The 27,481-nt window shown below is 53.8% G+C and overlaps 4 protein-coding genes across 6 annotated transcripts; 2 read left to right on the forward strand and 2 right to left on the reverse strand.

Annotated features, from left to right (window-relative positions):
• The first annotated feature begins 658 nt into the window (after positions 1-658).
• Positions 659-9,913, forward strand: NXF1 (nuclear RNA export factor 1). Its single transcript, XM_090260102.1, has 21 exons — positions 659-862; positions 2,347-2,530; positions 2,730-2,883; positions 3,659-3,742; positions 3,848-3,952; positions 4,070-4,150; positions 4,274-4,343; positions 4,475-4,563; positions 4,692-4,799; positions 4,980-5,089; positions 6,950-6,986; positions 7,090-7,158; positions 7,242-7,297; positions 7,428-7,535; positions 7,620-7,678; positions 7,788-7,903; positions 8,020-8,062; positions 8,650-8,722; positions 8,954-9,136; positions 9,536-9,596; positions 9,711-9,913. The coding sequence occupies exons 1-21, from the start codon at positions 835-837 to the stop codon at positions 9,747-9,749; spliced, it is 1,857 nt and encodes a 618-aa protein (XP_090116228.1). The 5' UTR covers positions 659-834; the 3' UTR covers positions 9,750-9,913.
• A 213-nt stretch (positions 9,914-10,126) lies between these two features.
• Positions 10,127-11,373, forward strand: TMEM223 (transmembrane protein 223). Its single transcript, XM_090260110.1, has 2 exons — positions 10,127-10,507; positions 10,923-11,373. Exons 1-2 carry the CDS (start codon positions 10,192-10,194, stop codon positions 11,213-11,215), a joined length of 609 nt encoding a protein of 202 aa, XP_090116236.1. The 5' UTR covers positions 10,127-10,191; the 3' UTR covers positions 11,216-11,373.
• A 106-nt stretch (positions 11,374-11,479) lies between these two features.
• On the reverse strand, positions 11,480-13,549 carry TMEM179B (transmembrane protein 179B). The gene is made up of 5 exons (XM_090260151.1): positions 13,419-13,549; positions 12,461-12,648; positions 12,242-12,376; positions 12,000-12,078; positions 11,480-11,800 (listed from the first exon to the last, which is right to left on the reverse strand). Exons 1-5 carry the CDS (start codon positions 13,512-13,514, stop codon positions 11,639-11,641), a joined length of 660 nt encoding a protein of 219 aa, XP_090116277.1. The 5' UTR covers positions 13,515-13,549; the 3' UTR covers positions 11,480-11,638.
• Positions 13,550-13,600: 51 nt separating this feature from the next.
• On the reverse strand, positions 13,601-25,672 carry TAF6L (TATA-box binding protein associated factor 6 like). 3 transcript variants are annotated; one of them, XM_090260123.1, is made up of 12 exons: positions 25,324-25,672; positions 24,762-24,824; positions 22,947-23,106; positions 22,454-22,540; positions 21,671-21,821; positions 21,464-21,514; positions 20,852-20,946; positions 19,203-19,277; positions 18,856-19,076; positions 18,417-18,549; positions 14,514-14,642; positions 13,601-14,399 (listed from the first exon to the last, which is right to left on the reverse strand). In XM_090260123.1, the coding sequence occupies exons 2-12, from the start codon at positions 24,767-24,769 to the stop codon at positions 13,629-13,631; spliced, it is 1,881 nt and encodes a 626-aa protein (XP_090116249.1). In that variant the 5' UTR covers positions 24,770-24,824; positions 25,324-25,672; the 3' UTR covers positions 13,601-13,628. The 3 variants fall into 3 exon arrangements, with proteins under 3 accessions (XP_090116249.1, XP_090116264.1, XP_090116258.1); XM_090260138.1 differs by lacking the exon at positions 25,324-25,672 and adding an exon at positions 23,340-23,437 and having other exon boundaries at positions 24,762-24,822; XM_090260132.1 differs by lacking the exons at positions 24,762-24,824; positions 25,324-25,672 and adding an exon at positions 24,708-24,757.
• Positions 25,673-27,481: the final 1,809 nt, after the last annotated feature.

A 27,481-nucleotide genomic window follows, 5' to 3' on the forward strand; every position in this document is an offset into this window, starting at 1 on the left:
TCACAACTAGTTTCTGTTTTGTTATTTATTTCTTAGCGCGGAAGGGAGGAAGGGAGAAAGAGGGAGAGACATAAATGTGTGGTTGCCTCTCCCGCGCCCCCACTGGGGACCCGGTCCACAGCGTAGGCATGTGCCCTGACTGGGAATTGAACCGGCTCCCCTTCTAACGGCCTGCGCTCGCTCAATCCACGGAGCCACACTGGCCAGGCCCGTAAATAGTTTGAGTTCCTGCTGTGTGCCAAGCACGGTGCTGAGCCCGAGGCTAAAGAGAGCCATGAATTAGTCCAGGCCCCTGCTCTCCCGGAGCTTACGTTTACAATCCATCTTATAGGCGAGAAAAGCGAAGCATAAATCTGCAGAGGGCAGATCTAGACAAACACTGGCTGGATTCCTCTAGGGGGGCTCTGTGAGCGTCCCATTCGTCGGGAGTCCCTCGTGTGACCCCCATTCTCCGTTCTTTTAGGAGCCCTGGGCTTCAGCAGCCTGCCCTTCAACGATAACAGTGGAGGAGCCGGCGTAGAGGCGGGGGGATGAAACAGGTGGAGCTGCGAATCAGCCCCAGCCCGCCGCTTGGCAACCTGGTGTCTTGGGTGGGGCGTGCAACCGTGGAACCCCGCCCCACAGCGCGATTGCTCGCCCAGTGCGCACGCGCAGCAGTCAGGCACTCTTGGCGGCACCACCCACCACCTGGGGACGTCGACGCCGAGCCGCGCGTTTGGGCGCATAAATGCGGTGGCTCCAGGCGTAGGAGCTCTTCGACCTGGGGTACCTGGGCGTTTGGACGTTTGGTGGCGTTTCGGCCTGCGCCTGAGCCCGACCGCTTCTCCCTGTGACATGGCGGAAGGGGGGAAGTCATACAACGGTAAGTGCTGGCCCCGGGGTGGGGGAAGCGGGGCGATCTGGGGCCCGGGTGGGCGGCGCCAGCGTAGGCCGCAGCCCCGGGGCGCGAGGCCGCGAGGGGCCATCGGGGAACGGTGGCGGCGCGGGCGGGGGGCGAGGCTACCCGGAGAGGCCTGGCTGGACTCGAGGGAGGGCGCCCGTGTTATTGACTCCGGAATTCTGACCTTACGAGGAGCTGCGGCTCAGCTGGTTGCTCGGCGTTGGGGTGACGAGATTCCTTTGAACTTCGTGGGTGGTGGATCCCTGTCATTTCAGTTTGGCGGCCAGACTCTTTTTAATGTGAGTCAGTGCCCTGCTCATGGGCTACCTGTGCTCTTTTATCTGTCGGGTCCAGTCGGTCTTGCCCCACTTCCTGCGGTTTTGACATCGGCTTCATATTTTCGGCTACACAGCAGCTCGATGGTAGAACAAACAGTACACTAGGGCCAGGGTAGTGATTTGGGGCACGACAGCGCGGTTTCAATCCTGAGCCAGCCCCAGCAAGCCAGAGTGAGTTACAGTCTCAGGCCTCGTTCCCACCCCTTTGATGCAGGTGGAAACAGTATCCACCTTCTAAGTTTGTATCCATGCGTCTGTTAAGATCATTCGTAGTAAGTACCATAGCGCCTGGCACTGGAGAGTTTTCAGTGAATGTTAGCTGTGCCTTCTGTTTGTTTATTCTTTTTTTCTAGAGTCATTTCTGAAGTTTATTGTTTGCAGAGTACTGCATTAGACAGACCTTTTGGGGCAATCATGGGGGATTTTTTTAATAAGCCATTCCTAGACACCGAGGTTCAGAGGGTCATATTCCTGGAGAGTATTTTGAGTACCCTTGGTTAAACACCCTAGCTGCCACTGGAACCTACATCTAGGATTTTTCTAACGAGTTAAGAGACGTTTCTGGCTAAGGAAATGAAGCGCTCACTCCCAAAACTTCAGAGTGGCAGTTTGAGAACAAGCCTTTTAAAGAAGTCCTTAAATTGGTCATAATTGTAACTGACCTTTGTACTGTACAGATAAAAAGAAGCCATTGTTTACTGAAAGTGGTTGTATTAATTGTGATTGATTGGTTGAAGGGGATGAAAGAGAAGCCATTATCCAAATACTGAGTGAATTTAGTAGATTTGGGAGACTGAGTGAAAACAGGTTTCAGGTGACTTCCAGAGGGTCTGAGCTGTGTCGGTTTCCACTTTTGGGTCACTCCCACTTCCACATTCTGTTTCTCCTCTCTGTGGTTCAGTTTCTGCTTCATCTTTCAAAAGCCCTGGCGTTTCCCAATGATTTTTCCTTGATGCTGCCAGCCGGCAGAGGGGGTTCTTTCTCTGGGCAGGCACAGGAGTGTGCAGGGAGGGTGGCCGCTCTCGTTAGTGTGTATGTCATCCAGCTGGGTGCTGGGTGGAGACTCGCGGTTGTGGCAGTCTAGACCAGTGACATGTCTTCTAATTTTTGTTCTGTTTCCAACTCTAGAGCACGATGATCGCGTCAGTTTCCCTCAAAGAAGAAAGAAAGGCCAAGGTCCTTTCCGGTGGAAGTGTGGCGAGGGGAACCGTAGGCCTGGAAGAGGAGGTGCTGGCCTTCGGTCTTCCCGCCTTGATGAGGACGACAGAGATGTGGCAATGAGTGATGCCCAGGATGTTCCTCGCGTAAGATAGTAAGTAACCAGTTGTTCTGGTTTGACTTCGGGACATGTTTGTGTATGTAGCCCTCTGACTGCATGATATTTCCCTTCCTACTACCAAGGTGAGACACGCCAGGACCAGCTTAGTGGTTGAACAGTCCTTGCTGTCGCCCTGAAAACGGTGCAGCAAGGTCTTTAAGAGGACATTCTCTTACTCTCTGCTTCCCCACAGCAACCCCTACATTGTGCGACCCAATCGCCGGGGCGATAACTGGCATGATCGAGACCGCATTCACGTCACTGTGCGGAGAGACAGAGTTCCTCCACAGAGAGGAGGGGCCGGCACCGGCCAGGACGGGACCTCGAAGAACTGGTTTAAGATTACGGTGAGCAGCTGGGAAGTAGGTGGTGCGGGGGCAGCGGGGGCTGGGCCCAGAGGGGAGGTTTTTACTCTTCACATCACAAAATCAGTCTTCTTGGCCATTTACTCCACAGTCAGGTATCCGTCCTTTCTCCTAACCATCAATATCTTAGAGCACCTGAGGGTAGGATGAGGAGTAGAAGGGACTGGCAGGATTGGGAGGAAAGGAGAGGCCATCTAAAGGGAAACGAGGGAACTGGTTGGAAGGTAGGATAACTGCTCTGGAGGTCTCCATTGGGCTCAAGCCAAGTTGTGAGGTTGGGGCCCCTTGACTTCTCTGAGGAGCAGGTACGAGATAAATAATATCTTGGAACTTTTAGAATCAAACAATCTGATTCTTTGGGTGAATAGCAAGTATAAATAGATAGGGAGGTTAGAGAGTCCATGTCTGGCTTGAGTAGAAAACCTTTAGTGTGTTTTTTTTCTTCTTTTTTGTTTAAGATTTAATTTATTTATTTTTAGTGAGAGGGAAAAGGAGAGAAACATTGATGTGTGAGATAAACATTGCCTCTTGCTCACCCCAGCCAGGGGTGTGCCCTGACTGGGAATTGAACCAGTGGCCTTTTGTGCTGCAGCACAATGCCCAGCCGCCTGAGCCATGCCGGTCAGGGCAACTAGTGTTTTCTTTCAAAAATCTTTTAAAGCTTGACAAACTATAAAGGAGCGCTAGATTGGATCTGCTGTTCAGCCTTAGTTACATATTGTTCCCTTCTCTCTCTCTCTCTCTCTCTCTCATGTAGATTCCTTATGGCAGGAAATATGACAAGTCATGGCTCCTGAGTATGATTCAGAGCAAGTGCAGTGTCCCTTTCACCCCCATTGAGGTAAGTTAAGGCCTGAGTGGCCGGCTGAGCGCCAAGGAAAGCGGAGGGGCCAGGTGGGCCAGGGACTCTGGGCTCCAAGTCTATTGCTCTCGTCTTCTCTTGCAGTTTCACTATGAAAACACACGGGCCCAGTTCTTTGTTGAGGATGCTAGTACCGCCTCTGCATTGAAGGCTGTCAACTATAAGATCTTGGATCAGGAGAACCGAAGGGTGTGTATGAAGGGCCTGGCTTGGCTGGAGGTGGGGATTGTGCTGAGGGCACTGGGTCTTGGTCCTGGGGCTTAAGCTTCTGTAGAGTTCACCCTGCCCTTCATGTTTTGCCTGTAGATATCTATCATCATCAACTCCTCTCCTCCGCCGCTTACTGTACAGAATGAACTGAAGCCAGAGCAGGTGGAGCAGCTAAAGGTGAGGCAGGCTCAAGTCCTGTGTGTTTCTACCCCCATCCCAGCAGTTCTCATATCCCTGTGCCACCCCCATCCCCAAATACACTACCCCAGTGACCACTGAAACCTCTTTTTCCCTCTGTAGCTGATCATGAGCAAACGATACGATGGCTCCCAAAAAGCGCTTGATCTCAAAGGCCTCCGTTCAGACCCAGGTATTATTGTTGGTAGCAGTTCTCAGATAGGCGGAGACTGGGGGATCTGTTAGGCAGGGAAGGACAGAGAACGGTTTCATGCTGACGCTGGCCTAGGCAGACCTCCTCACACTTCCCTTTTCTTCCTGAAGATCTTGTGGCCCAGAACATTGATGTTGTCCTGAATCGGAGAAGCTGTATGGCAGCCACCCTGCAAATCATTGGGGAAAACATCCCTGAGGTGAGGCCTTTGCCCCCGTTACTAGGCAGGAGGAAGCAGGGTGGGATAGATCGGATGGGGCTGGGAGGCAGGTTTGTCTCTGATGCCCTCCCTGGTGATGCTTCCTCTAAATGCTCCTCTCCCCACAGCTGTTGTCCTTGAACTTGACTAATAACAAGCTGTATAGGCTGGATGACATGTCCAGCATTGTGCAGAAAGCACCCAACCTGAAGATCCTAAACCTCTCCGGAAATGAGGTGAGAACTGAGATCTGCGTGTGTTCTGGTTGGGGTGAGCAGAGAGTAAAGAGGACTTGCCTGCTGGTGGCAAGAGCAAAGGAAGGGATTTAAGAGATGAGGGTGGGGTTGAGGTGTGGGCCTCAAGCTGGCTCTCTTTACCAGAGTCTCTCTCCTGCCTTTTCTCCCCGTCCTTTGCAGTTGAAATCTGAGCGGGAACTGGACAAGGTAAAAGGGCTGAAGCTAGAAGAACTGTGGCTCGTAGGAAACCCCCTGAGCGACGCCTTCCGTGATCAGTCCGCCTACGTCAGGTTAGTTGTAGCCTCTGTTTCCCCTCCTAGGGACCTCACCCCCTGGGAGGCTGGGTTACCGCACCCTGACCAGTGCCCACCTACAGAGGCTCAGCCCTGAGCCGGAACCACCTGTGCACAGGGAGGATCACGTGCTCCTCCTGTTCGTCTGTCCATATCACCCAGCTTCGCCCATGTCTCCTTTCCTTGTCTTTTTCAACCTGACTGCTTGTTTGCTGGTTCTGTGGCCTTTCTCCTTCCTTCTTGACCACAGCCTTTTCTAGAATCTCCCTGCCCTGTTGTTCCAGGAAGGGCACCTCCCCTTTTCTACCGTGACTGGGGGTGTCTGGTGTATATATGCCCCATACCTGGAGTTGTCTTGTGCAAAGAGCCTTGGCATCCCTGGGCTGAGAAAGCCCTCCCTGTGGGACTGCCTGCCGACGGACCATTCTTCCTTTGCCCTGTACTGGCCCCTCTTGTCCTTTTGCCAAGAGGGACCCTCTTCTCGGATCCCGTTTGCCCACACCTGTTGCCTGGGCTTTCTGCTCATGCTGAGGTTGAAGCTGCCTGGTGGCTGGTACCATGGATCTGTCTCTCGCCCAGGGGTGTGAGCTGGGCCCTCCCTGGAGAAGAAACCTGGGTTTCCCAAGACATGTGACCAGAGCCGGGGCCCCGCCAGCAGGCGAGGGAGTCCCAAGGCAGGTGCTGGGCGTGGAGGCCATGGGGGCACAGGCTACCAAGGAGACACGAACGACCCTGTTGGCAGGGGTGCTGCCTCTCCCCTCCTCACACACCTCACATCGCCCTGCTTGGCCCCGCAGGATGGCTGGTTAGCCAGAGACGGGTAAGATTCCTCAGGGAAGGAACAACCTAAGACAGGCACAGTCGCAGAGGGGCCATCAGGAGAGAACTTGGGGGCCAACAGAGGTGGGGCACAGACCCTCACCCCCCCAACTTTGCAGAGGCCTGAACCCTCACCCCTTCTGAGGGAGGTCTCCTTCCCCCATGGCTGCTTCGCTTCCCACGCCCAGCTCAGATCGGGACCCAGGTGGCCGACAGAGACCTAGCTGACATCAACTGCCCTCTCCCCGCAGCAAGGCTTTGTTTCCCGTTTCTACCTTGGACCACAGGGCACAGGGCAGCTGACAGAAAGGGCTGTGTCAGGGTGTCACCTTCTTCCCTCTGGTCTTCTCTCCATGCTAAATGCTTCCTTGCCTTGTAGTTTCTCTCTCTCTCTCTCTCTCTCTCTCTCTCTCTCTCTCTCTCTCTCTCTCTCTCTCTCTCTCTCTCTCTCTCCCCTTTTTCTCTCTACTTCTTTGTCTTCCTCCCTTCTCTCCCTTGCCCCTGCCTCGTCCTGCTGTTCTCTTTCTCTTCTTTTCTTTCCCTTGCTCCTTCCTTGGCCTTCCCTCTTCCTGATCCCGGCCTCGCTCGTCTCCCTGCCCCACACCCTGTGCCTCCCTGTGGTGTGTTCTGGTCTCGGCCACGGCCAGACCTGGCAGAACTGATGGATACCCGTTGAGGCAGCGGAGCCCCTGGGCTCCCACCCCACTCCCTCCTCCCGGGGCTGCACAGGTGAGTAGGTAGAAGGTAAGGGGGGCAGGGAGGGAAAGAAAGGCCTGGGCTAAAAGCCTGGGCCGCCAGTGCTGCTCCTGTGGCACTTGGGGTCAGAGAGAAGAGAGTCAGCCTTCAAGTCATTTCTGGGTGCCCCAGGTGAGGTGGGGAGTGGGACCATTTTCTTTGGAGCTCAGAGGCTGGGGAGGAGGGAGAGAAGGAGCAAGATGGGATGGGCTGTCCGTCGGGTGTTGGTGTATTTGCTCCTAGAGCAGCCCAGGAGGCACCGTGGCTCTGAAGCGTCACTCACTTCTGTCCCGTTCTTGACAGCGCCATTCGTGAACGCTTTCCCAAATTATTACGCCTGGTAAGTCCATAACTTCTCTTTTTCAGATTTTATTTATTTACTTTTAGAAAGAGGAGGAGGGCGGGAGGGCTCAAGCATAGCAGCTGTCCCTTCCTTTCCGCAGGATGGCCATGAGTTGCCCCCACCAATTGCCTTTGACGTTGAAGCCCCCACGACGTTACCGCCCTGCAAGGTGAGCAGGGAGGACAGAGTTAGAACTTGTTTGGGGAGGAGAGTATTGGTTACATGGTCCCATATACATCTGTTTGATTCCAGGGAAGCTATTTTGGAACAGAGACCCTGAAGAATCTGGTCCTGCACTTCTTGCAGCAGTAAGTGTCCCAGACCCCCTGAGGCGGGGGAGAGGGGGCTAGCCCCAGCGCAACTCACTTTTGGGCGCTCTCGGGTCCCTTTGTGGATTCAGACTGTGAAGTGCAGACCTTCCCTCTGTCTCCCCCACAGGTACTATGCAATTTATGACTCTGGAAACCGGCAGCGGCTCCTGGACGCCTACCATGATGGGGCCTGCTGCTCCCTGAGCATCCCTTTCACCCCCCAGAACCCTTCCCGGTGAGCATCCCGCCCAGGACCGGCCTGCACCTGTTAGCACCCACACTGCTCTGACCACCATCTCCTTTTCCTCTTCTTCCCCAGAAGCAACTTGGGCGAGTACTTCAAGGATAGCAGGAATGTGAAGAAACTTAAAGACCCGAGTAAGTGGGTGATGTGAGCGAACGGGATGGGAGAGGAGGGTGGGGAGGCATCAGTCATGGGGCTCAGGAGTGCAGGGCAGCTGCTACCCTTGGCTTCTGCACCCCACAGCCCTGCGGTTTCGGCTGCTGAAGCACACAAGGCTCAACGTCGTTGCCTTCCTCAATGAGTTGCCCAAAACTCAGCATGACGTCAATTCCTTTGTGGTAGACATAAGCGCCCAAACCGTAAGCACTTATTTCTGCCCTAACAGCCTGGGATTGGGGAAGGGGCGGTTCAGAGGTGAGGGGGCCTTAGGCTCTGGCTAGGAGCCTGCATGCTAGCGATGTTTCTTCTCTTTCAGAACACATTGCTGTGTTTTTCTGTCAATGGGGTCTTCAAGGAAGGTAAGCATCTTGGGAGTTCTGTTCACGGAGCGGTCCTTCCCCTGGATAGTCTTTCTCAGCACTTAGCTTCTCAGCTACCTTCTTTTTCCTCTTCCCTGGCCTTCTGCTCTTCTGCCCCCAAACCATCTTCATTTGGTCTCCCCTCTCTACCAGTCTTTCCTGTCTGGGACATTATGTGAGAAGCCTGAGGATTAATTAGGAAGACACAGACTTGGGAGTCAGACAGGTCCGAGCTTCTATCCCAATCTTGCTCCTGCGTCCCTGTGGGCAAGTTACATTACTTCTGGGCCTCAGATTCTCTATATGTAAAAAAGGTTTATTAATAGCCATCCCATAGCGGCGCTGTGGGGTGACTTACAGAGTGCTTGACGCAGGCTTGGCGCACACAGACTCCGTCAGCGGGAGGGTAGTGGTTTTCACTGTCCTTTTGACCTGACACTCCTCCCCACCTCTGCACCCCTGCACACACACAGTCATCCCCATCTGCCCCACTGAGGGTTCTTTGTGTCAAATAACTTACTTGAGAAGCCGTTTGTAAGCAAAGTGTGAGCGACTCTCAGGGGTCATCACCATTGTTATCGTTGCAGTGGATGGAAAGTCTCGGGACTCTTTGCGAGCCTTCACGCGGACGTTCGTCGCTGTTCCAGCCAGCAATTCAGGGTAAGCTAGGAACTGTGTGTGGTTTGGGGCAGAATGTGACATTTGGGCGTGCCTGGTGCATGACCTGATCGTGGAGTCCTTGACAAGTCCATATCAATAAAATGATAAAAGGTAATAGCTGAAAGGGGAGGGGGAGGACCTTGTAGTATTTTAGAATCTGAGTGTGAAATGTCAGTGAGCATAGGAATGATGTTGCGAGGATGAGGTTCTATCTTATGTTCTGTTCCCAAGGCTGTGCATTGTAAACGACGAGCTGTTTGTGCGGAACGCCAGCTCCGATGAGATCCAAAGAGCTTTCGCCATGCCTGCGCCCACGCCCTCCTCCAGCCCGGTGCCCACCCTCTCCCCGGAGCAGCAGGAAATGCTGCAGGCCTTCTCCACACAGTCCGGCATGAACCTCGAGTGGTCCCAGAAGTGAGTGCTGGGCGTCCGTACAAACAGGGGTAAACTGAAGTGGGGCTAGCAGTGACTAGTGAGTACTCCTGAAATTTTAACAGCCAAAATGTTTTTATTGCTTAAAAAACGTCCATAAAAGTTTCCATGCGTACACACACACACAGTTCTGCAGCAAATTGTTCCTCACCCCGTGAACACCTTCCCCTAGCCATATAAAAATCACCTTAGTCTTCTCGACAGCTGTTTAATATTCCTTTGTGTTCAACAGACCATCAATATACATTTGGATTTCTACTAAACCTTTCATGTGTGTAAATTGTGCACGAATAATTTGGCAAGTGGGATTCTGAAGTGGCATTTAGTGATCATGGTGACTGCACTTTGATTCTAACGGAGGTGCCGGTTCTCCCGCCCCAGGTGCCTTCAGGACAACAACTGGGACTACACCAGATCCGCCCAGGCCTTCACTCATCTCAAGGTAAAGTTTGGGAACACAGTGTTTTGGAAAAAGGCAGGTCCCTGGGCCTTGCAGAGGGTCGCGTCATCGGGGGTGGGGGCGTCTGGCTCTACTGACCGTTCGCTTTGCTCCCAGGCCAAGGGTGAAATTCCAGAGGTGGCGTTCATGAAGTGATCCCTAGTCCCAGAAAAAGCCCCCTGTAAGTAGTCCTTGGATACTGATGTCGCCTTGTCGAGGTTGCCGTCTCCTCTCTGCCCTGCCCGAGGCCGCCCTGTGACTGAGAGACCAGGAGGGAGGGTTGCCGGCCCCCTCGCCTCACCTCCTTCTGGAAGACTCTGGAAGACCGGAAGACTTTCAGATACCGAGCCTCACCGGTGCCAGGAAGCCAAAGGTTACTTTGTAGAACTGACACTAAACTACCCGAAGGACTGAGGTGCTTTGCGTACTTAACCCCAGAACCCCCCAGTCCCCACGGACCCCGACTTTTTAAGATAAAGAGTGATATTGTATTCCGTGCCTTGGGTGCCGCATTGTTTTGCGCCGCGCCCGTGGTTAAGGGGGAAGTGGGGCGGGGCCCACCGGCAGGAAGTCCCGCCCCGGATGTGGCGCTGCGGCCATGGCGGCGCCTGGGAGAAGGTGGCTAGTGCGGCTGCTGGTCGCGGTGCGGGGCCTTCCCACGCGCCGGACCCTGCATGAGGCGACCCCGCCGCGGGATGTGCTGCTCTTCGAGCACGAGCGGGGCCGCTTTTTCACGGTCCTCGGGCTGTTCTGCGCCGGCCAGGGCATCTTCTGGGCCTCCCTGGCTGCGGCAGCTTTGGCCCGACCCCCGGTCCCCGTGCGGCCCCCGGCAGCGGAGCTCCCAGACCGCGGCCGCTTGGACGTGCGCGCCGCTCTCTGGCGCTACGGTCTGGCCATCGGCTGCGGCGCCATCGGTAAGGTGTGGGCTGGCTTCCCACCAGGAGCGCGCGCGGTGCCGGGCGTGACCCTCTGTGCTTCGGCTGGGTGTGCGAGGGTGGGGGTGCCCGCCCCTCTACGAGAGCAGGATGGGTGGGCAGGCCACTCCCCCACAGGAGTGTGGGACGCTGGACACGGCGTCCCCGAGCACCAAGCCTCTCGCTCTGCGACCCTAAGGAAATTACTTAAGCTCTGGACCTGTTTTCTTACTAAAACAGGGTTGAACATCTGTTAAGGTTGTTGGGAGGAATGAGTAACACGGGGATCTGGGGTGTAAGAGGAGTTCAATAAATGTTACTTTCGTCACAGCCATTTCTCTTATTCATGGGCACTGGAAGGAGTGCTGCCTGGCTTTCCAGTGAAAACCCCTCACCCCATCTGCTCTTCCTGCAGGTACCCTGGTACTTGCTGCTGGTCTTCTCTTCTCCCTCCGCTCTGTGCGCTCGGTGACGCTGCGGGCTGGAGGGAAGCAGGTGATCCTCACCACGCATGCCCCCTTTGGCTTGGTTGCTCATTTCACTGTTCCCTTGAACCAAGTGTCCTGCATGGCCCACCGGGGTGAAGTCCCTGCCATGTTGCCTCTAAAGGTCAAAGGTCGACGCTTCTACTTCCTCTTGGACAAAGCTGGACATTTCCCCAACACGAAACTCTTTGACAACACTGTGGGTGCCTACCGTAGCTTGTGAGAAAACTTCAGGACACTCACCCCTCCCGGAAGGGATTAAAAAATGAACCTAGGCGTGGGGTGACAACCAGAGTAACACAAGGGGCCCCAAGATGCATGAACAGCAAATAAAGGCAGTCACCCCCAACGGCCGGTACCTGAATGTACCTGTTAAGTTTGGATCTGTCCGTGTAGTCTTTACTCTTTCCTCCCATCAACCTACCTCCAGTGCTTTAACGCTAAGAACTCATTGTCAAGATGAAGGAAAAAAGTAATAATAATATTTTGGTACACAAATAGCTGTTAGAGGTGGAAGGGGCCTAGCATCATGTTTCCCTCTTGGAGGGAAAACAGGCTCCCAGCATAAACTGGGCAGGTGGGGGCAGGAGGATTGCAGGCACTCGGGCACGTTACACTTGGCTGCCAGAGGCACTCTGGTTACTCTTCAGGAATGGGAATGGCGTGGGCCAACCAGAACATCAGTTTCAGAGCTCCACTCAAGGTCCCCCCTCTCGAGAGGCCGGAATGGGGTGGTTTCAGACTTCAACTGCACGACCTGGAGCACCAAGACCACACACCACAATACCAGATTCACCCAAGAAGCATTCTGTGGGAGATGGGAACAGGAGTGTGAGGAGTGGGTCATCTCCGTTCCAGCCCCACCCACTCCACTCTTAACTGCTGTCAGGCTGGCAAGCCCTTCGGCGCCTCTCAGCTTCTCACTGGTGGGCACCCATGCAATTAGATGTTTCTAGGACTGTGTATCCCTGGGTCTCCACCCAGTCTTTCATATCCCAGGACCTTACTTCAGCATTGTGTAGATTGGAGTAAAAATGCAGAGCAGTTCCAGGGGGTGTCCATGGAGTTTTCTGGGCCTCTGAGCAGCTGTGAGGTCAAAAAGACAGCTGTGAGGAAGGCAGGATGGGGCCCAAATACTCTTGTACCCTGGTGTCCTTGGAGAACAACTGGTGGGGACTTAAAGGGGGTTATAGGCTCCCCTCTGCAGAGGGAAGGTAGCCCCGTGGGGCCAGCCCCCGCCCCCCATTACCTAATGGTAGTGTTCTGAGAGGTGATGGAATTGCAGAGGGCGCTGGTACCAAACCGAAGGACACAGGCAGACACTAAGACCAGGAAGACAGCTGTGGCTGAGACGGCCAATGCAATGCGGAGCCCTATCCGGCCTCTATGAGGGGGGAGAGAACAAGCCTTACGGTTGAGGTGGGACTCCCCCCACGTCAGCCCCTGGCCCTCGGAGTGGAGCAGTCACCTTTGGGAGTCCTCGATGCAGCTGCTGTAGAACCAGAAGAGCAGAAGCAGGAGGCAGTAGAGGGCCAGGAGGCCAGAGGCCCCAGCCACAAAGTAGCAGAGGGAGGGGGCTGAGCCTCGGGTTAAGGCCAGGGAGGAATGATTCAGGGCCGCCACACCATACAGGGGACAGCTGCCACTGAAGGAGCCCTGCAGAGAGAAGTTGCTGGGTCCTAGGGTTCAGTTAGCCCTCTCCACGCAGGCCCGTGGCAGGCATTAGGGATTAAACCTAGGCCGGGACCACACTAGAAGCTACTTGCAGTCACTTCCTGTTTTCTGGGCCGGTAGAGGGCCTGCTGGGGAAAACCCCGCCGCGGGCATACAGCACGTTGCGCTTCAGTAAGCTCGCAGGTTCTGGTCTCCCGTCGGCAGAAACCCGAGTAAAACCAGAACTTGCGCGACCTAAGAACTCCGATATTTTCTAACTAGGGCCTGCGTTATGGGGATTACACGAGCCTTTATTAACAAGATTTCCTGGCAAGGGTAAACAAGGGAAACCATGGGCTTGTTTTACATAAGCCTTTTCTGCATGGCTGTTGTTTGTCGTTTATCACCCTGTCTGCAGTCATGCGCTAGCTCGGTCATCTGCACTGCGCTAGGCGTTATTTCTTGGCGTAGCCCAGCACAACTTGTCGGATTTGAGGATGAAGGCGTGACCGCGCCCACAGAGCCTCTAGGCGGGGCTGTGTCCGGTACTGCTTACACTCCTGGAGGACCGTCCCTTTAGCGACTGAATGACTGGGCGGGCGGAGTAGCAGAGGCCACTTAGTCGCCGACCGCCCGCGGCCCGCCAGGCCCACCGGCTCGGCCCCGCGGAGCCAGCAGCACCCGGGCCTGACCGCAGAGGCGTCGCCGAGTCAGGCTTGGACACCCCCACCCCGCGTCCCGACCCCACTGCCGGCGCCGCCCCGCAGCCGCACCTGAGTCTGGGTTAGCGTCACGGCCGCCAAGGCCCCGCACAGGAAGGCGGCGGCAAAGAGCGCGAGCTCGACGCGCTGCAGGCGGTGGAGCGCCATGGCTCCCTCGTCCCCCGGAAGCGCGGCCGGGAGCAACCGCCCAGCCCCGCCTCCTGCGGCGCAACCCACGAGCGCGGACACGGCACTTCCGGGCGCGGGTTTATTGCGGCCGCCTCACAGCGGCAGGTACAGCGAGTAGTCCGAGAGCACCCAGCGGCGCGCCGGGCGGCCGGTGCGGCCGATCATGGGCAGCTTCTGCACGTAGCGGGAGGCCGGGCTGGGCCCGTACGGCGCGGGGAAGGCCGTCTGGAAGAGGCGCCCACGGCACCGCCTCCCGGCCTGCCGCCCCGCGATGATGAAACGGAAGTGGGGGGCGCCGCGCGGGGCGAAACGGCTCTTCTGGAAGACGTCGCGGGTGCCGGCGCCGGGGCCCTGCTGCCGGGGCGCCCCCCGCGCCCTGTGCACGCGCGGCAGCGGCCTGTTGTCAGAGGCAGGGAGCGCAGAGGCCGACGGGAGGCCGCTGCCCCGGGGGCTCTCGTCGCCCTGCGGGCTGACCATGGCGCTGGCCGTCAGCTGCGGCATCTTCCGCACCGAGTCGGGGGCTGCCGCCGGCTCCTTCTTGTCCCCGGGCGGCCGAGGGGCCGCGGGCGCAGGCTGACCCGTGCCGAAGCGGGTGGCCAAGCTGTCACCGAAGAAAGCATAGAGCTCCCGGTAGATGTCCGCCAGAGTCACCGACGGGGAAGGCTCCTCCGGCCCCGCGCCTCCTGGTGGCAGCGGGAGGCCAGCCCCGAAGCCGGGCTCTGCGCTGCCCCCGGAAGGCGACTCCTGCAGGAGAAGGCTGTCCCAGGGCAGGTCATCCGAGCGCCGGCACCCCCTGCCACGGGGGCCACTCTTGCTGGGGTCCGCCGCCTGGGCCTTCATCTTTAGCAGCCGCTCCACAGCCACCTGTAAGAGCAGAGGGATTAGGAGGTCGAAGAGGTCTAGGAGGCACCCGGGCCCATCCAGTATTGCAACGACGTAGGCCGGCTGAGTTCGTGCGTGGAAGGGGCTGGCACTCACCAGGATGGCTCCGTAGACTTTGTGCCCATCTGCTTTAACCTGGGCATTGGATACTGAGTAGTCATCAAGCACAGCTTGCAGATTTGTCCAGTAAGTGGACAGGTGTGGGTAGAGGACTCGTTCTACTGCCTGGAAGGGAGAGAAAGGGATCCAGTGAGGGCCTCTTCGTTGCTTATTGCCTGGCGGTCCAGTGCCCTTTCCAAATGAAAGACCTACTTTTCTGTCTGATACTGGACAGGGCTCAGTCCTCCTAAATTCCCTGCCTGGCATACTCATCCGACATTCATTTGGAACCTACGGCATGCCCAAGCCTTCACTAAGCACTGGAAGTAAAGGTCGGGTACAAAGACAAACAATATAAAGTGACCCACTATAATCGACATGTGCCCTATCACTGATGTAAGGGCTAAAAGGGGGAATTAGTTTGCCAACCCCTACCTTAATACAATCAATAGGCAAGTACTGTCCTTGCTCAGATATAAACTGGGTCTCGGGTTATTTTCATTGGGCTTTGATGGATAAGAGTCTGGTTAGTCATCCACAGCCTAAGGATTTGAAAATGCTGACAAAATTGACACGTTTCTAGAAAAATATATCTTGCTACAGACTTGAGATAAGTGAAAGTTTAAATAATTCTATAACTATAGTAATTTAAAATCTAACCACAAAGATGAATTCTAAACTTCACAAGGGCAAATTTGTAAGAACTTCCAAATAAAGCTGATGATGATAAATAATAAAGTATAAAACCTAAACTTGTTTAAAAATATACTATAAAAATATATATATACTATAAATCTACTGTTGTTAAATGAGTGGTATGTAAAAATATTGCAGCTACATTAGAGCTAAAGTTGTATCTTAACACATTAAATGGTCATAGAAGTGAAAAAAATAATCTAACCACAAAGAAAACAGCATGCCAAATTTTACAGTCTACAGACATTCAAGGGGAAAGAGCATCTCAATCTTACTGAAACAAATATAAAAAAGAAACACTCCCTACCTCATTCTGTAAGGCCAATATAACCCTGACCCTAAAACCAAACAAGGACAGTAGATGAAAGGACACATGATTAAGTTAAATCATGAGTATAAATAAATCCTTTAAAATTTTAGTAAACGCAGCAGCTTTTAGAAAATGCATTCTATTGCCATAAAGTTTTAGATCTTCTGAAAGACTATACCATGACCAAACTGAATTTATCTTAGAAACGTAAAGATGGTTTACTATTAGAAAATCTCAGCCTCTGCCTGGTACTCTGTGGCAGCCACTGAGCAGACGGGACTCCGCTGGTTAGGGCACCTCATTCCACTTCCTCTGCAGCCATGTCTGACAAACCAATTTGGCTGAGATTGAGAAATATGATGTCAAAACTGAAGAAGACAAACACAAGAGGAAATTCCACTGCCTTCAAAAGGAAAGAACTACTGACAATGAAGGCTGCACCTGCCTGTCATCAACCTGTCTGGCTAGGAGGGAAGGGAAAGAAAGAACCTGCATGTTGTTGAAGGAATGAGCTGGATGGGACAGTGAAATTTAGAGTCAAAACCACGCTGGTCCAAGGTGTCCTGCAGGCACTAAAATGCAGTTTAATCAGAGTGCCTTTTTTGTTGTTGTTGTCCGGATGATTTGTTATTGGAATGCATGATTTTTTAAATATGCAAATAAGTTTTAAAAGCAGGGGGTGAAATCTAGACAATTATCACATTAACAGATAAAGCAGAAAATTTGATTCATTTCAAAAGGTATAGAAAAAGTACTTGATAAAAGTTCAACATAAATTAGTGACAAAACTAAGAACATAATTTTCTTAATCTAAGAAAGGTTATCTCTAAACACACAAAGTAAACAACCTTAATGGGAAAGGTTATTAGCACTTTTTAAAAATTGGAAATGAGACAAAGTTGCCCATATCTTATGTAAAATGGTATTAGTGGTCCGAGCATGAAATAATAAAAAGAAATTAAAGGCATTAAGGTTAGAAGAAGTGAAATATCATTGTTTGTACATGATATGCTTGATCTACATTAAAAACCCCAAAGAATCTACAGACAAATGATAGTTTAGTGAAGTAGCTGAATCAATACACAAGTCAATTGTTTCTACACCGACAAAGGTTAAAGATAGAGAATCTTAAAAGCAGCAAGAGAAGAGAGTTACCGACAAAGGGATGCCTATAAGACTATAAGCTGATTTCTCAAAAGAAACTTCGCAGGCAAGAAGGGAATGACAAGAAGTATTCAATGTGATGAAAAGCAAGGACCTACAACCAAGATTACTCTAGCCAGCAAAGCTATCATTTAGAATGGAAGGGCAGAGGAAGTGCTTCCCAGACAAGGTAAAACTAAAGGAGTTCATCATCACCAAGCCATTATTTTTTTTTTTAATTAATTTGTTTATTTATTTATTTTTAGAGAGAGGGGAAAGGAGAAAGGGAGAGAAACATCACTGTGTGGTTGCCTCTCACTTGCACCCCCAACTGGGGACCTGACGTGCAACCTAGTCATGTGCCCTGACTGGGAATTGAACCAGCGACACTTGGTTTGCAGGCCGACGCTCAATCCACTGAGCCACAGCAGCCAGGGCTTCACCAAGCCATTATTATATGAAATGTTAAAGGGACTTATTAAGAAAAAGGTCAAAGTTATGAACATTAAAATGAAAACAAACTCACAATGATCAACAACTGAATCTAAAAAATAACAAAATCCAACTAAGCAAACCAGAATAGGAACAATCATAGGTATGGGGGTCATTTGGAGGGCTATCAGCTGGGAGGGGGGGGGAGAAATGGGGAAATGGTGCAGGGACTAAGAAGCATAATTGGTTGGTACTAAATAGACAGGAGGAAGTTAAGAATAATATAGGAAAGGGTGAAGCCAAAGAACTTATATGCACGACCCATGGACATGAACTAAGAGGGGTGGGATTGCTGGAAGGAACAGGGGTACTGGGCAGAGGGGAACAAAGGGAAAACAACTATAATAGCATAAGCAATAAAATATACTGTAAAGCAATAAAATTTTTCAAAGACGGATATGACATATTTGTGGATAAAAAGAATTAATGATGTCACTTCTCTCACAAACTGATCTAATAGATTCAGTGTGATTCCAATAAAAATCTCAATAGCAGCAAACAGAACTTATTCCAGGTAGGCAAGAGTGGTTCAGCAGAAAAATCCATTCATAAAACCTGTCAAATTAGCCCTGGCTGGTGTGGCTCAGTGGACAGAGTGCCAGCCTGCAAACCAGAGGGTCGCCAGTTTGACTCTCAGTCCGGGCACATGCCTGGGTTATGGGCCAGGTCCCTGGTTGTGGGTGCACAAGAGGCAACCACACAGTGATGTTTCTCTCCTTGTCTTTCTCCCTCCCTTCTCCTCTCTTCGAAAATAAATAAAAACCAAACCTGTCAAATTATCAGAACTAAGGTAAATAATCATTGGATAGTCTCTACAGATGCTAAAAGGTATTGACAAGCTCAATTATCTATTCCCGTTTAAAATATACTCAGTACAAGAGGAAGTGAGGGGTAGTTCCTTAACATGATAAAGTAGAACAGGCAGGAATTTATGAAATGCTGTGTTAATATCTGCCATGCAGGACTTTTGAAAGGATAAGATGATTATATACAGAAAGTCAGTTAACCAATGTCACTCCACTAAATTCAATAAAAATAAGCAAATAAGTACACAGAAAAAATAGAAGTATCTAATTAACTTGGACATAAGCATTAAAAAAGAATGAAAGAAAGGCTGTCAGTGAGGCTGGCCTAAGGCAAGAACTCAGTACACAGCAGCAGCAAGCACATACCGTTTCATGATAAAAGACACACAAGTACTATGCTTCCCATCACAAGTGGGAGCGCCAGGGCTCTGTGAGAGAGGCCAGGGTCCTCACCTTCCAGCCCAGGGCATGGAGCCCCACCACAGCCCCGTAGTGGGAGCAAAGGGGCCGCACAGGGTCTGCCAGGACCTTCTGAAGCGACAGCAGGATCTGCTGGTACAGCCCGCTCACGAGGTCCCCGTGCGTCCTGCGGGAGCAACGTTCAGTGAGCGCGGGTGAGGTCACAGCACACAGAGGAGGCAGCACTTGTACGGCACCCTGGGGCAAGCGAACGAGGTGGCTAGGGGTGACGTGCAGGACCTGACAGCTGGAGGGCCGAACCCCTGGCATATGTGTCGCCCACGGGCAGAATCCCAGGGCGCCACGGCACGGTGATTGGGCAGCTCTAAGGGGAGAGGCTCTGACCTCTGAACACAGGGCCTCAGAGCCGCCTCCCGCTCCCGCCACGCAGCTCTGCGGCTGCCCCCCCATTCACTGCCGGCCCAGAAGCTACCAGAAGATGTGGCTCAGAAGGAGGGCAGCACCGTCCCGCAGAGTCCAGTGGTCATTCAGGGGGTTGATGGAGGCAGCCAGCGGCTCCAGGACGCAGTAGAGGACGCTGCCCACCAGGGAGCGGACGTAGGGCCCCAGGCAGAGGTGTGGGTTCCGAACCAGGCTCCGCGCCACTTGCAGGAGCCGGTGCAGCTGCTCCAAATCGTGGCTCACGGATTTCACCTGCGGGTGGAAGAGAGTCGCTCAGGGGGACGGAGGGCCCACAGCAGCCCGCCGTTCTGCTGGCCCCTTGCCTGAGCCCTAAGTGCTGCTGGGTCACCTCCTCCCCTGCCCAGCCTGGCCACTTACCCCGCTGACCACATAAACAAAGTAAGGCAGGAGCGCCGCGATCTTGGAGTTGGTCTGCAGGTCCTGGAGAGCAATCTGGAAAGGAAGGGGCCAGACTCCATTGGATGCACCAGCCCCAGGTAGGAACTGACATTTTTTTTAAAAGGTCAGTTTAGCACGTATGTACCACATTTTAAATGTTTATACTCTGATTCAGCAATTCTGCTTCTATAAAGTTAACGCAATAGAAAAGAAACCCACTCACACACCCACACACAGCACTGTCTGTAATAAAAAACTGAACACAACCTAAATACTACCATTTTTTCATCTTTTTTAAAAATTAAATGTATTCGGTTAGCATTGGTTAATAAAATTATATACGTTTCAAGTGTACAATTCTACAATATATCACCTGTATATCGCATTGTGTGCCCACCGCCCAGTCAAATCTTCTTCTGTCACCACCAATATTTTTTTAAACCCTCACTCAATGGTATGTTTTATTGTTTTTAGAGAGAGAGGAAGGGGGAGAGAGAGAGAGAGAACGAGCAAGAAACATCGACTGGCTGCCTCCCATATGTGTCCCGACTGGGGATCAAACCTGCAGCCTCCGTATGTGCCCTGACCGGGAAAGGAAGCCACCACCGTTTGGTGATACAGGACAACACTCCAGCCAACTCAGCCATCCAGCCAGGGCACCACCAACATATTTTTAACTGAGAAAAGCAGCTGTTCTAAAACTAGATGTTTTGATAACCCCACTTGGCTTATGCTAGAGTAATCACTGCTTACACACAGGAAAAATGGTGAGGGTGGTTCTGTAGGAGACTTTCACTTCCCACTCTGTGTGTTTTTCTATTACAGTACTTCTAGAATAAACATGCTGGCACTGCTTTTATAAACAGAGAAAACAGTGAGTTAAACTATTTTAGCCCCAAACCTCCACCCGCTGTGCCCTCCAAGCTCCCCCGGATCAAGCCCCAAAGCTGAAGCTCTGTGAAAGCAGACAACAGGCTCGTGAGGAAGGAGCGCAGTGCCCAGGGTCCCCACGCAGCCCCTGCCCTGCGCCTGGAGAACAGCGGCCAAGCTTCCAAGGCAGAAATGTATGGTAGCAACATTCCAAATTTCCCAGGGAAAAACAGCAGCCAGACAGACATGTGAAGACACGGAGGATGTAAAGCCCTGAACAGAGGCCACATGGTTGGGGAGACCACCCAACTAGCGCTCATCTGATGCTGGACAGAAGGGGACTGACCAGCAGGGCCTGTGCAGCCCCAGAGGCTGAAGCAGCAGGGGCTGGCGCGAGGCCCGGGGACTAAGGACCGAAGAGCAGGCCCGGCCGGCAGTGTGGAGGCCGCACCTAGCCCCAGGGCAGCAGACACTCGAGAGTGGGCTCCGGACTTAAGGACACCGATACCTGAGCCCCCAAAGGGCCCTGCTGAGCTGCCCATTTCCCTAAGGGACAGGGTAGCTCCCAGAGGAGGAAGGAGAGTCAGTCCTGCAGGAGAACCAGTCTCAGGGCACCAACCCCCACCCCCTCGCCCCCATGCAGAGCGGCTTCCCCACACGTCAGGCAGTGTGGAGAGAACAGGACGCAGGCATTGAAAGAATTGTGTGACAATTCGAAAGCTGGACTTTGTGTCCCAAATTGGGGCCCACTCGCTCACCTTCATCAGCTGTGGATCGTCCCCCAGTACAGCCCGAGTCACTTGCTGGTAGTACTTGAGAAGGTCATCAGTCAGTGAAGACACAGCACTGGGCACTGCAGGACGACAGGCAGGAGGGGGTCAGGGTAGAGAGTCCAGCCCTCTCTCGGCCTCCCTCGCCTGCCATCCCCCCACCCCCACTCTCCCACGGCCCCCCCACAAGGAACCTGTTCAGACAGGACTCCCAGCGCACAGAGCCACTGGCAGTCCCTCGCAGCAGCCTGACCTTACGAGCTCTCCCCGCCTCTGTGCCCTGTACGCTACCTCCCACCCGTTCCTTGCCAGGCAAATTCCCACTCAGTCCTTAAGCCCCAGGCTCTGCTCAGCAGACTCTGGAAGTGAGGCACATCCCCTCAGGGACCCCAGCATGCCACCCAGACTTGTGTGCTAGCACCCAACATGTAGCATCATGATTGGTTACAGGTCTGTGCTCCTGTCTCCAGCTCTGAGCCCTCTGGAGGGACCAGTGCCCACTCAGGACAGGGTGTCACTTGTGAGATAAAGACTCAGCACCCTCACCTCCGAAGGGAGGAAGATTCCACCAGAGGGCCCGTTTCCCATAGGACGCCTTACCCGATCCTTGAGGTGCCAGGTTCCCTTTGCCATCGAGGTAGGAGACATGGACTAGAACCAGAGCAGAGAGACGGCTCAGCCTGGGGTCCCACCCCCTGTGGCACCACACACCCTCTGAGTTGTGCACCCTATCTGCCAGCCAGCCCGTCACGACTCCTCTGACAACCCAGCCCTCGTTCCCACCCCAGGAAGGACCCTGGCGGTCACCTCTCACAGCCGTCTCGGCACAGCCTTTGGGGATGTTGGTGGCCAGGGCCAGCTCCACCAGGTTCACCTCTCGGTCTTCAGGGAAGTAGAGCTCACCCTCCCTGGCGGGGCGCAGGGGCAGCACCTCCTGCGATCCGTAACCACACACCGCCTGAGCAAGGAGAGGGTGGGAGAGCAGGCTGAATCCAGGGAGGAAAGAGGCGCTCTCCCAACCAGGGCAGGGGCCTCATTTGAGGGAAGTCCAGAAATCCTGAAGGGGGGGGGGGGGGGCTCCGGCCCATCTCTGGAACTCGGCTGATGTATCCGGAGTTCACCGGGTCCAGAGGCAGAACGTGGTTCATCCTCCCAGATCCACAGGGGCTCTGAGTCCCACCCCCCAGGCTACTGGTCCTCTCCCTCACACTCACCCAACTGTGCAAACACCACTCTCTTCTAAACACGACCTTCCTCCCTCGGCTCTGCCCAGAACCACTATGCAGGACACGCTAACACCCACGCTGCCCGGGCCCCGCCCTCCCCCCACCCCCCCGGCCTGTCTCAGCCCACGCTCCCGTGAAGGGCCAGCCCCAGTCCCATCTCTTCCGAAGCCTTCGCTAACCTCCTCTCCCCCTCTTCTGAACGCACAGTCCTCAGGGGCCTGAGCGCAGCACCCAGCCTGCGGCTGCTCTGAGCTTTCCTCGTGGGTGCATTTGGTCTCCGTGTCTCACGGCGCTGCCAGCCCTGAGCCTGGCACGCAGGGGGGCACACGCCAGCTGAGCCCGCTGCCACCCGTGCCCCGCTCACCTCCACGCTGCTCCACCTGAGGGCCCTGTTGAAATCTTCCACGGTCAGCTTCCGTCGTTTGGTGTGCTTCATGAATTGAGAGCTATTCTGGGAGGGGAGGGACAGAGTCAGGCGACAGGGGGCAGGGATGCGGGGCCCCGAGTGCAGACGGGCAGCCTGGGGAGGAGGCCCAGACGGTACCAGACCGGCGATCAGAAAGCCTGGGCCCCAGCCCCGCTCTCACACAGATGCCCCCAGTGTCACGGTCCCTGTCTGGGCCTCAGTGTCTCACATGCAGAGTGTGGCTACGAACTAGACTGCCCCCCGGGGCTCTCGCCAAGAGCCCACGAGACGACGCCCAGCGAGTGCTGTCTGCGGGAAGCCCGGGGCAGGCAGGCCTATGTCCGCTGCCTTCTCCCAGAGCACGGAGGAGGGGCCCGATGTGGCTAGCGGATAAACCCCCGTGGGAGGGGTAGCCAGGGAGAGCTGGGGGCGCGGGGCGCGGGGTGCGTACCTGGGTGGCCTCTCGGAGACGGTAGCACACATCCTCTGCCAGCAGGGCCGCCACCTCGTCGCTCAGCTCCAGGCCCGTGCTCTCTGCCATGAGTCGCACGGACTCCCGAGGGATCTCCACAAACCGCCGCTCTTCCCGTTCTGACATGGCCCCTGCGGAGCTGGGGGGGGGGGGGGAGTCTGAAAAGCCACCCCGCCACAATCCCTGCCCTCCGAACTCACGGGGCTGCTACGAGAACAGAATGAGACGGTGGATGAGAAAGTCACGGGCCGATCCACTACACAAACGGAAGACGTTACCACTGCTCGTTATAAACAGAAACTTCACGCCCTCCTCCTTCTGATTCTTGCTACAACCACTAGCTACTAAATCTTGATGAAAACACTACTTTACCTGGCATTCCCTTGTTCAAAAATCTTCAATACTTCCCCACTGATTATGAAAGGACAGTCCAGCCCTGGCTGGTGTGGCTCAGTGGTTTGAGCACCGGCCTGCAAACCAGAGGATCGCTGGTTCAATTCCAGGTCGGGGCACGTGCCTGGGTTTTGGGCCAGGTCCCCAGTTGGGGGAGCATGAGAGGCAACCACACATTGATGTTTCTCTCCCTCTCTTTCTCCCTCCCTTCCTCTCTCTAAAAATAAATAAAGTATTTTTAAAAAGAAAGAAAGAAAAAGAAAAGGACAGCCCTAACACCCCAGTATGGCATTCTGTGTTTGGCCCCCAATCCCCAGTAGGTCAGGCGCGGTGTCTTCGGCCTGCCTGTGCCCCGCCGCCCAGTGCTCAGGCTGGCCTGCTGCCCTCTCTGCTCCGAAGCCCCCACCCCCTCCTCACGGCTCCTTTGAGGTCTGCCTGCCTGACCCATATGCCATCTGCGACTGTCAAGCTTTTAATCGCTGGGCTTTTGCCTGTGTCGGGCCTTCCCCAGTTTGGCTGCAAGGCCTAAAAGCAGGAAACTGCTCTTCAGTTTATAGGATATGGCAGAATAAGAACTTAATGCAAAACTGCGCTGTGACAGACTCCAAAAGACACCCAACACAATTCGAAGACAGGTCCCCGTGGGCACCAGCCCCGCGGGAAGCAAGGCTGGGTTCCACAGTGACCCACCCAGGCACTGCCCCACTTCTCCTCTCTGGCAGGACTCACCAGGTCACCAGTGACCTCCAGGTCCCTAAACCCAGTGGGCATCCTACTGGCGTCCCTGCAGTCTTTCTCCCAATGGTCCCCACTGCCTTTGGGATAAAGAACAAACCTGTGCCATGGCTCCAAGGCCTTGCACGTGTGCCTGCCTCTGCTACACCTCTTCCCACGCTCTCTTGTGTTCTGCATTCCTGCCCAAGGCCTCTTCACTTCCTCAAAAACACCTTATTTTAGAACGACCATACGTTCTGTCTCCTCCACTAGAAACGCTCTCCTTCACCCCCTGATGCCTCGGTCTAGTGAATGCCTATTGACTTCTTCAGATCTCTGTTCAAATGTCACCTGCTCAGGGAAGTCTTCTCAGACCCCCCCATGATGTCCCCATACTTCGCCTTCAAAGCAATTATCAGTTTGTAATTATATATTTGTGTAACTCTTCAAAAAGGATTTTGTTTATTTTTAGAGAGAGGGGAAGGGAGGGAGAAACATGGATTTGTTGCCTCTCGCACGCTGCCAACTGGGGACCGGCAGCAACCCAGGAACATGCTGGGACCAGGAATGAAGCCGTGACCAGCGCACTGAGCCACACCAGCCAGGGCGTGTAACTCTCCGATCAACACCTACCTCCCCACTAGTTTGTAAACTCCATGCCAGCAAGGATCGCACCGGTTGGCTCACCTTTGCATCCCTAGCAGCGTCAGACACAGCGTCGGCACATAATACGCCCTCAATAAACACGTGCTGAAAAAAATGAATAAAGAAAAGCTCTTTTTCTAAGCACTGAGCTAAGTGCTGATACCTCATTTTACCCTCAGGAACAACGAGACGGGTATGTAAGCATTGTGTCTATTTCATAGCCAAGGAAATCAAACCTCAGATGGGGAAAATGTTAACTGACTTCCCCAAGATCACCCAACAAGCACCAAGTAGGGCGCAGGGGCTCGAAACTCTTGTTCTTAACCATCGGGAGTGGCGGGCTGTGTGGGAAACAAGGCCTGAAGTCCCAGCGCAAAGACCTGGCGCCGCAGACCCGCCGATGGATCGCTGTCAAGCCTCTGTTTCCCCATCTGTAAAATGGGAGCAGGAGTCCTGCCCCGAGAAGGCCGCGGAGGGAGTGTCCCTATGTTGTGCCCCCATTAAGACCCACAAAGTCCGGCCTCGGACCAAGATCTCCCGCTGCTCGCCTCCCCTCGGCATCCTCAGCCACTAGCCACACTGGTAAGGAAGCGTGGGGACTGACCTCTACCAGCCTCGGTGCTGGGCATCCTCCCACCCCGCTTCACTCATCCAAGATCCTGAGGTGGTGGGGTGAGGTGCAGGAGGTCAAGGGTTACCGAACTTGGGTCACGTGGTCAGCGAAGGGGGCGGGCACCCGGCGGAGCGGGCTCTAATGCGGGTCGGAGTGCACAGCCCGCAGCAGGACAGGGAGTCCTTGGGCCTGAGAGGCCCTGCTCACCTGAGGGCTCTAGCGAGCGAAGGTGGCTACCGAGGCGGCGGCGACAGCGGCAGTTGTAGCGGCAGTGGCTGCTCCCTCTCAGCTAGTTCGCACTAATTCCCTCTCGCACCGCTCAGGCCCCGCATCCAGAAGCGCAGCCAATCGGCGAGCACCTTGCGAAGTGCCCGCCCCCCCAGGGGGCTTCCAGCCACGCGATTGGTCATTGTGAAGGTGCTGCGAAAGAGCCTGGCGCTTGGGGGTCACGTGATGCTGGAGTCGTACTTCTTAAAGCTATAGTTCTTGGGAGTTTCGGGAGTAGGTGTGTATGGTTTGGTGTAATGACCATGTTTTCAAGGAAAGCGTCCCCATTCCCTTGGTCTTGTCTGCTCCTTCGTTTCCGAGCACTTGCATTTATGCAACTGCAGCAAAGCTTTAGACTTTGGTGTCTGGCTTACTTTTCCTCCTGTTTAGGAGAGCTCAACTCACCTCTCCGACATCACTTGCCACTTACCATTCCGAAAGGGTAGGTGTTCTCTTGGGGCCGAAGGGTCTTCTGACTGGGCTAAATCCACGTGCAAGCTTCAGACTCCAGGGCTTTGCTCATCCGGGCACCTTCCCTTGTATCTCCCCCATCCTCGTCCAATAAGCCAAATACAGTATAAGCCCTCACCTACCTCGTTTTCTTGACGGTTTTACACGCATACATTTCCCCAAATTTGGGCAATTCTCGATTGAGAAGCAAGTGGGCTTATTGAGTAAAGGACTTACGAAGTCAGACCAACCGGATTCAAATTCTAACACTTCTTCGGGGCAAATTACCTAACCACATTCCCCTCCCCCATCTACAAATTGAGTAATGATACCTACCTACCTCACAGGTACTGTAGATTGAGATGTCTGTGAAAGCACTTTACAGAGTTGGTGGTTGAACTTTCTCTCACTCATGCATCACGAGGCAGAATAGATTAATTCCTTTATGTTCACCCAAGACGCCAAGATGGGGTAGTTTGCATGGGCTATTGTTTATAGAAGGGAGCTTTCTGTAGGGGAGTGAGCATGGATGTAATAACCTCACTCTTTCTCTCTCTCAGGGCAGATGCTCTGCCTCCAGAAAAGATCCTCTGAGACCAGAGCTGGGAAAGCCAGATGGATGTGATTGGAGTTGCCATGGCAACACAACCTAGGGAGACTGAGACTGTGACCCTGCTAAGTATCTTCTAGTCATATTCAGAAAGGCATTGGGAAATATTAGTACTGTGCTTCAACACTGGGGTGTCTGTCCCCCTGTGCATGAAGGGAAGGACTGAGATCCTGCCCCTAAGATCAGCTCAGTAGAATCTGGGCTGCTGGTAGATCCTGCTACAACATTACTGATCTGGACAGCCTTTGGCAACTTGGAGGCAGGAGACAATCAAGCGAGTAAGTACCAGAGGCTTGTGGAATGTTGTGAAACTGTATCAAAACTGGGGCTCAACCTGAGTGGAGGCAGGGGCCAGCCGTTACAGGAAGCCTGGCCACAAATGGGAGAAAGGTGGTGCCCACTCACTCCCCAGCCACCCATGCCTGACAGGAGCTGTGATGACTTTGGAGTCAGACTGACAGGTAAAAAATAAATACATAAATAAAAGCTCCACTTCTCACTAGCTATGTGACCCTAGGCAGGTTAGTTCATTTCCCTGACCTGTTCTTATCAACTGCAAGGTGGGATAACAACACCTATTTCGTGGTTGTAAAAATTCAGTAATGTGTGCAAAGATGTATAAAGGCTTTAGCATGTTTTACCTGGCAGGTGCTCCGTTACTGTTGGCCTGTGATCTTGCTAAGACCTCTTTAACTGCCCAGTATCAAACCGCAAAAGATCGGAAGGGTCCTGGAGACCATCGCCAGGACACCCCTACTCAGTCCCTTCCCTACACAGTGCCAGCCTTCTTGGTGGGTGCCACCCTCCACATCCTCAGCAGCA

Source organism: Furipterus horrens, unplaced genomic scaffold, assembly GCF_987537825.1.
Source record: "Furipterus horrens unplaced genomic scaffold, mFurHor1.1.pri manual_scaffold_2, whole genome shotgun sequence".
Taxonomy (NCBI): Eukaryota; Metazoa; Chordata; class Mammalia; order Chiroptera; family Furipteridae; genus Furipterus; species Furipterus horrens.

Coding starts and splice junctions, on each gene's coding strand:
- NXF1 (XM_090260102.1), top strand. CDS start 835: ATGGCGGAAGGGGGGAAGTCATACAACG. Junction 863..2,346: donor AGGGGGGAAGTCATACAACG/GTAAGTGCTGGC, acceptor TTCCAACTCTAG/AGCACGATGATCGCGTCAGT. Junction 7,298..7,427: donor GTCCTGCACTTCTTGCAGCA/GTAAGTGTCCCA, acceptor TCTCCCCCACAG/GTACTATGCAATTTATGACT.
- TMEM223 (XM_090260110.1), top strand. CDS start 10,192: ATGGCGGCGCCTGGGAGAAGGTGGCTAGTGCGGCTGCTGGTCGCGGTG. Junction 10,508..10,922: donor CATCGGCTGCGGCGCCATCG/GTAAGGTGTGGG, acceptor CTCTTCCTGCAG/GTACCCTGGTACTTGCTGCT.
- TMEM179B (XM_090260151.1), bottom strand. CDS start 13,514: ATGGCGCTCCACCGCCTGCAGCGCGTCGAGCTCGCGCTCTTTGCCGCC. Junction 12,649..13,418: donor TGACGCTAACCCAGACTCAG/GTGCGGCTGCGG, acceptor TTCTCTCTGCAG/GGCTCCTTCAGTGGCAGCTG. Junction 11,801..11,999: donor CCAATCTACACAATGCTGAA/GTAAGGTCCTGG, acceptor CATCTCCCACAG/AATGCTTCTTGGGTGAATCT.
- TAF6L (XM_090260123.1), bottom strand. Junction 18,550..18,855: donor CTTCTGAGCCACATCTTCTG/GTAGCTTCTGGG, acceptor TTGCTCCCGCAG/GACGCACGGGGACCTCGTGA. Junction 14,400..14,513: donor AAGTCTACGGAGCCATCCTG/GTGAGTGCCAGC, acceptor CTGCTCTTACAG/GTGGCTGTGGAGCGGCTGCT.